The sequence below is a fragment of the Pelodiscus sinensis genome, chromosome 1 (assembly GCF_052426305.1).
Source record: "Pelodiscus sinensis isolate ZL-2025 chromosome 1, ASM5242630v1, whole genome shotgun sequence".
In the NCBI taxonomy this organism is placed as follows: domain Eukaryota; kingdom Metazoa; phylum Chordata; order Testudines; family Trionychidae; genus Pelodiscus; species Pelodiscus sinensis.
Genome location: NC_143052.1, coordinates 349,615,538 through 349,622,152, shown reverse-complemented (window position 1 = coordinate 349,622,152; position 6,615 = coordinate 349,615,538). Strand labels below are relative to the sequence as shown.

Below are 6,615 nucleotides of genomic sequence, written 5' to 3'. Positions count from 1 at the left end.
GTTTTTTCGGAAGATCTCTTTCAAAGAAAAGGTTCTTCCAAAAGAAGCCTATAGTCTAGACATAGCCACTGTAGTATTATCTATACCTTTTCTGATGGTTCCCAATATTTTGTTAGATTTTTTTATTGTTAATATACACTAAGAAGATATTTTCAAAGGACTCACCATAGTCACTCCAACATACTTTTACTGCGTGGCAATAGATAATTTACACCCCATCATTTTGTAGGTATAGTAAGGATTATGTGCTCCAATGTGCATTGCTTTCTACTTATTTACTGTGAATTTCATCTGCCATTTTGTTGTCCAGTCACCCAGTTTTTTTAGATCTCTTTGTAACTCCTCATAATCTGATTTGGACATAAATATATTGACTAAGTTTGTATCACTTGCATTTGGCCACCTCCCTGGTTACCCCATTCTCCACATAATTTATGAATACGTTGAGTAGGAATGTTTCCAGTACAGATCTCTCTGAGAATCCATTATTTTCTTTCTGAAAACTGACCATTTATTGCAACCCTGTGATTCCTAACTTTTAACCAGTTACTGATCCATGATAAGATTTTCCTTCTATCCCGTGACAGCTTACTTTGCTTAAGTTTGAGAACCCCTGGACTAGATTATCTACAGGCTCCTTCTGACCTTAAATTCTATGACTCTGTGAATCATGGTCTTGAGTGGATTGTTATCTTAGATGCAACTAGAACAAGCTGCTCCTCTGAATGTTATAGGCACTCAACAAGGATAGACGCTGGCCAAGAAAAATTGGGATTGTCCCAATAACACAGGATATGGGGTCTGTTTATCCTCTAAACCAAGTCCTTTCTTATCTTGGGCAGAATGTCACAATTGTCCTATTCTTTGATCTGGGAACAAAACACCATCTATGCTCAATGCATCACCATGAAGGTACCCCAGAAACCTCACTCTCTACACTTTGGGTGCTTGTGACTGACTATACAGTCATCCCAACATCCTTAAAATTAGAAGATTTATTAGCAAACAGCACAATGAATTTTTATAAAGTGGCTTAAAAATAACAGGCAGCTAACAAGCTAAGAAAGACATGATTAGTTGGGATTGGTCCCGCTTTGGGCAGGGGGCTGGACTCAATGACCTCCTGAGGTCTCTTCTAACCCTAGGATTCTATGATTCTATTATTTGCTCTGGAGATAGAGAAACAGACATCAAGGAGCACTTGAGACCCAGCCTAGATCCCTGTGTCTCTGAGAACATCTTCCCATCTGTTCACACCTTTCTTGTGGAAGCAGCTTTTGCTGAAACCCGTATGATCCCGGGGCCAGTCACCACAGTGCTCAGCCGTGTCTATGCTATAGGGCCAAGGTGTGAAGCTGACCTATGCCCTCAGACTGCTTTCTCCCACCCAGACCATCTAAGATGACTCCCCTCCCCATGGCTGTTGCTCCGTTCTTAGACCCATTTAGCCTTAATGGATAAGAAGCTGGATATGAGTTAACAGGGGCCCTTGTAGCCAAGAAGGCCAATGGCATCTTAGGGTGCATTGGGAGGAGCATAGCCAGCAGATCTAAAGAAGTGATTATTCCCCTTTATTTGGCACTGTTGAGGCGATACCTGGAGTATTGCGTCCAGTTCTGGGCCTCCCACTAGAGAAAGGATGTGGATGCATTGGAGAGGGTCCATGAGAAGGAAAAGAAAATGATTAGGAGGCTGGAGCACATGACCTACGAGGAGAGACTGAGGGATTTGGGTTTGTTTAGTCTGCAGAAGGGAAGAGTGAGGGGGGATTTGATAGCAGCCTTCAACTTCCTGAAGGGAGGTTCCAAAGAGGATGGAGAGAGGCTGTTCTCAGTAGTGACGGATGGCAAAGCGAGGAGCAAAGGACTCAAGTTACAGTGGGGGAGGTCTAGGTTGGATATTAGGAAAAACTTTTTCCCTAGGAGGTAGGGAAGCACTGGGATGGGTTCCCTAGGGAGGTGGTGGAATCTCCATCCCTAGCGGTTGTTAAGTCGCTGCTTAACAATGCCCTGGCTGGGATGATTTAGTGGGGGTTGGTCCTGTTTGGGAAGGGAGCTGGACTCAATGACTCCTGAAGTCTTTTCCAGCCCTAGGACTCTACAATTAATGGCTTGCAAATACTGATCCAGAAACTGTGGTGAAATTGTAGGTGTCCCTCTGATGCGCCAAACATTCCCCTCAGAAATTCACCTCCTACACCTCGCTGCCATCCTGAGGCCCCGCTTCTGTCCCATCTCTTCCCAACAGACCTCTCCCACTGTAACTTGAGTCCATTGCTCTTCTTGCCGCTCCCCTCCATCCTCCCCAAGGCTCCATCCTCTCTCCCTCTCTCCGGTTAGGCCATGTTAACAGCCACCCAGGAAGGCCAGTCTGTTGTGGGGAGTCCTGCACTCTCTGGGGGGGTGTATGATGGGGGATGGGAACACAGGCTGTGGTCCTCTCTCTGGCACACCAGCCCCTTGCCCAGGGCAGGTCACCATGACAACTCTTACCATGGCCTAACTCTGGTTTCTGAGCAGGAGAGGAGGTGGAGCCTTGGGTATTAACGAGGAATGGGGAAATCTTAAGGGATGAGATGAGGCAGAGTGAGGATCCGTGGGGGCGGGGGGATGAGAGGAGGGGCAGGCTCACAGGGAGGATTAAGTTTCTGCATAGCTCCCGCTTTTTCCTTTTGCCAAAGGGGTCACCCTACACTGACTGGGCTAGGACCTGGCCATGCCTCTGTAGGAAGCTGAGGCCTATTTCCACCCCTCGTGGGGGCGGATCCAGGCAAACTGGGGGCTGCATCCAGCCCCCGGGCCTGAGGTTCCCCACCCCTGATGTAGAGGAAGGGTGAGTGTCTGTGCCCCTCTGATAGCCCTGGGCCACAGCTGGGGCAGCCCCATGGATCACACAGAGCCCAGATTGCTCAGGAAAGGCCAGGACTGCTACTGCAGAACAGCTCTGCAGCTATTTTATAGCCTGTGGAAGTTTAACCAGAGATAGCACAGTGACTGGTCAGGTGTCATAGGAAACAACATCTCCATCCATTGTCTTTATTGACATTATAGAGATAAATTCAGAGGTCAGTGCAGCCACCGATACAGCCCTTTATGGGCTAATATCCCACCGGTTCCCTGGCTCTAGACAAACAAAGTCACTTTGTAAAGGTTGTTGCCTGCCTTGGTCTCCTGCTCTGTCCTTTCTCACCAGCGGGTGGGAACAGCCCCTCTCCCCTGGCTCTAGGTCTGAGACCCCATTTGAAGCTCTCTCTGAAGACTGGAAATAATTAGCTCATGTTGTCTCAGAGGAAAGGGTTCAAGATGGAATTGGTGGACATGTCCAAAGCCTTTTTATCTCCCGTATCACCAGCAGTGGAGCTGGGTGACGAACTAGTGCTTCACTTCACAAACACACTGATGATCCTCGCACGCAGGTGTTTGCTTTTCACGCTGTACACGATCGGGTTCATCAGAGGTGGGGCCAGCAAGGTGATATAGCCCAGGAGAACCTGAAGCAAGGGAGAAGAGCCCTTCCCGAATCTGTGTAGAACAGCCAAGCCGATCTCTGGTGTGTAGAAGAGCAGGACGGCACAGAGGTGGGAGACACAGGTGTTCAGGGCCCTGAGGCTCTCCGTGGGAGACGCGATGCTCAGCACTGTTTTGAGGATCATCACATAAGAGAGGAAGATGAGCAGCGAGTCCAGCCCAACCACAGAGACTGTAAGAAAGAAGCCATAGATATTGTTGACTGTGATGTCCGCACAAGCCATCTTCATGACATCCTGGTGCAGGCAGTAGCAATGAGAGAGGACGTTGGCGCGACAGTATTGGTACCGTTTCAGAAGTAAGGGGAGAGGGAATATTACTACTACCCCTCTTAATGCAAACACCAACCCCATCTTGGCTATTCTTGGCAGGGTTAAGATGGAAGCGTATCTCAGGGGGTTTCGGATCGCGATGAATCGGTCAAAGGCCATCAGTAAGAGCACGGAGGATTCCATGAATGAAAATGTGTGGATGAAGAATAGCTGGCCCAAACAGGCATCGATGCTGATCTCCCTAGAGTTAAACAAGAATATGCCCAATGTTGTCGGCATGGTGGCTATCGATAAGCCAAGGTCTGTGATGGCCAACATGGAAAGAAAAATGTACATGGGCTCATGCAGTCTTGGATCTGTTTTTATAATGAAGAGAATGACTGAATTGCCTATTATTGCAATAACATACACGAAGCAGAAGGGGATGGAGATCCAGAGATAGATGTCTTCATGGCCAGGTATCCCGGTGAGAAGGAACACGGCAGATTGGAATCTGGAGTCATTGACAGCTGACATCATGTTGTGGGCAGGTCCAAAGGGTTTTCAACTGTCTTTCCTAGAAGGCAAAGGAAGAGATTAGACGATATTTAATGAGATGTCATTATGATAGGATTGGACCCCAGTGGGACCCTCAATTGGTATGCTGAGACCTCACTGAGCCTGCTTTCCCTGACAGACTGGGTATCTTGTAACCTTGTCCTGTTGAGTGCAGCCCTCCACCCTGCTTCAGCCGAGGGAGAGGGACCTGGCGACACATCCAAGGATGCAGACACAGCAGTTCAGTGTGAGACCTTTCCCAAACACTCATGTACTCAGCCCTTTCAACTAGCAGAAACCCACTGGGTCAGGGGTCAGCAACCTATGGCTCTGGAGCCAAATACGGCTCAGTGTGGACCCAAATACGGCTCTTTGGTCATTCCCAAAGTACATGCAACTTTTTAAATTAAAATGAACAATTCATAATTTTAAAAACGTGTCATGACTCGCGTCAAGATGGAATTTTTGTCTCTTTCACCTTGAACCAGAGCGGACAGTAAGGTGGTGCACCCCACTAAGAACCGGCTACACACCGGCAAGAGCTGGCTGGTGCACTCTGCTGGTTTAAAGGGCCGGCAGAGAGCACACTGTAGGGGACGTTGCATGCTCCCAACTGGGATAGTGAGAGGGTCCCAGTGGCCCGGCCCCCTATCTGGCTGCAGCATCCTGTTCCTGGCCCCGATCCTGGGATAAGCCCCTTGTCTGGCCCCCATCTGACCACAGGAAGGGTTGGTGGCAGCCTCCCTCCTGCTGTGGCACAGATAGCAGGGGAGGCCACAATTCAGGTGTGATGATCCTGGCCTGGCCACTACTATCACTGCTGCCTGGGTGCAGCAGTCCAGCCCTGGCTAGGTAAGGTAATCTGGCCCCAGGACCTCCCAACATATTTTACTTCCCGCCCCTGGGACTCTGCCCTACCTCCTGTGCCTCCCGACTCCCACACACCCCAGCCCCCTGCTCTGAGCCCCTCACACAGCCCAACTCTGATTCCTGCACCCCCACAGCCACAAACTGCACCCCCAGAAGCAGCAGAAGTCCCAGGAAACAAAGTTTGTGAGTGCAACATTTCATTTATGTTATTATTAATCATCATGTAAATTATCAATTATATTAAGCTGTATATTTTCATTCATGCTAACCGGCATTCTTATACAGGCTCTTTGTTGGCCACTTGTTCTGAATTTTGATGTAGTTTGGCTCTTTGGTTTGAAAAGGTTGCCAACCCCTGCACTGGTTAGACATATGGGCTGTGTCTATACTGGCAAGTTATTCCGGAAAATCAGCCGCTTCTCCGGAAAAACTTGCCAGCTGTCTACACTGGCCGCTTGAATTTCCGGAAAAACTTGCCAGCTGTCTACACTGGCCGCTTGAATTTCCGGAAAAGCACTGATGATCTAATGTAAAATCATCAGTGCTTTTCTGGAAAAACTATGCTGCTCCCGTTCAGACAAAAGTCTTTTTCCGGAAAACTGTTCCGGAAAAGGGCCAGTGTAGACAGCACAGTAGCGTTTTCCACAAAAAAAGCCCCGATTGCGAAAATGACGATCGGGGCTTTTTTGCGGAAAAGCGCGTCTAAATTGGCCACGGATGCTTTTCCGCAAAAAGTGCTTTTCCGGAAAAGCATCCTGCCAATCTAGACGCGCTTTTCCGAAAATGCTTTTAACGGAAAACTTTTCCGTTAAAAGCATTTCCGGAAAATTATGCCAGTGTAGACGTAGCCATTTTGTGGTGTAAATCAGGAAGGTTTAGAGCCTTTCCAAGATTTTTGTAGTGAAATTGGCTTTTCTGGTTACCCCTACATAAACATCCAGTCCCTGTTTGAAAACCACTAAGCTCATGGTCCCATAGCTTGTGGAGGGGAATCCTATACTCTACTTGAAGCACCATGTGATTTAACAGTTGTGACCTTCCCCCAGACAAACATTCTGAACATGGCCCGTTGTGTCATGACATGTGGGTAAACACATGGAAAGTGTACGGGGAAAGGGTCATTGGATTTGTCTGTCCTGAATTGAAATGACATATGAATGTGTTTCATTGCCTCGTTACAGGCTGAACCTCCCTAGTCTGGCACTCTGGTCCAGCAACATCTGTGGTACAGCATGATTTTAGTTACCTCGCTATCCACTTAGCATGGATGTGGCCAAGTTTCCAAGGTCCCATAAAATTTGTTTACAGCCACCAGTCCTGGCTCTCAGTGTTCTGTGCTGTTATTTAGCTCCAATTTACCCCTAAATGTCTCCTAATAGTCCAGTAAGCAGTGAAAGAGTAGGTAATGG

General features: G+C 48.0%; 1 protein-coding gene across 1 annotated transcript; it reads right to left on the bottom strand.

Annotated features, from left to right (window-relative positions):
• Nucleotides 1-3,379: 3,379 nt before the first annotated feature.
• Nucleotides 3,380-4,318, bottom strand: LOC102458458 (olfactory receptor 51G2-like). Its single transcript, XM_006126556.4, has one exon. The coding sequence runs from the start codon at nucleotides 4,316-4,318 to the stop codon at nucleotides 3,380-3,382; it is 939 nt and encodes a 312-aa protein (XP_006126618.3).
• Between the last annotated feature and the right edge of the window lie 2,297 nt (nucleotides 4,319-6,615).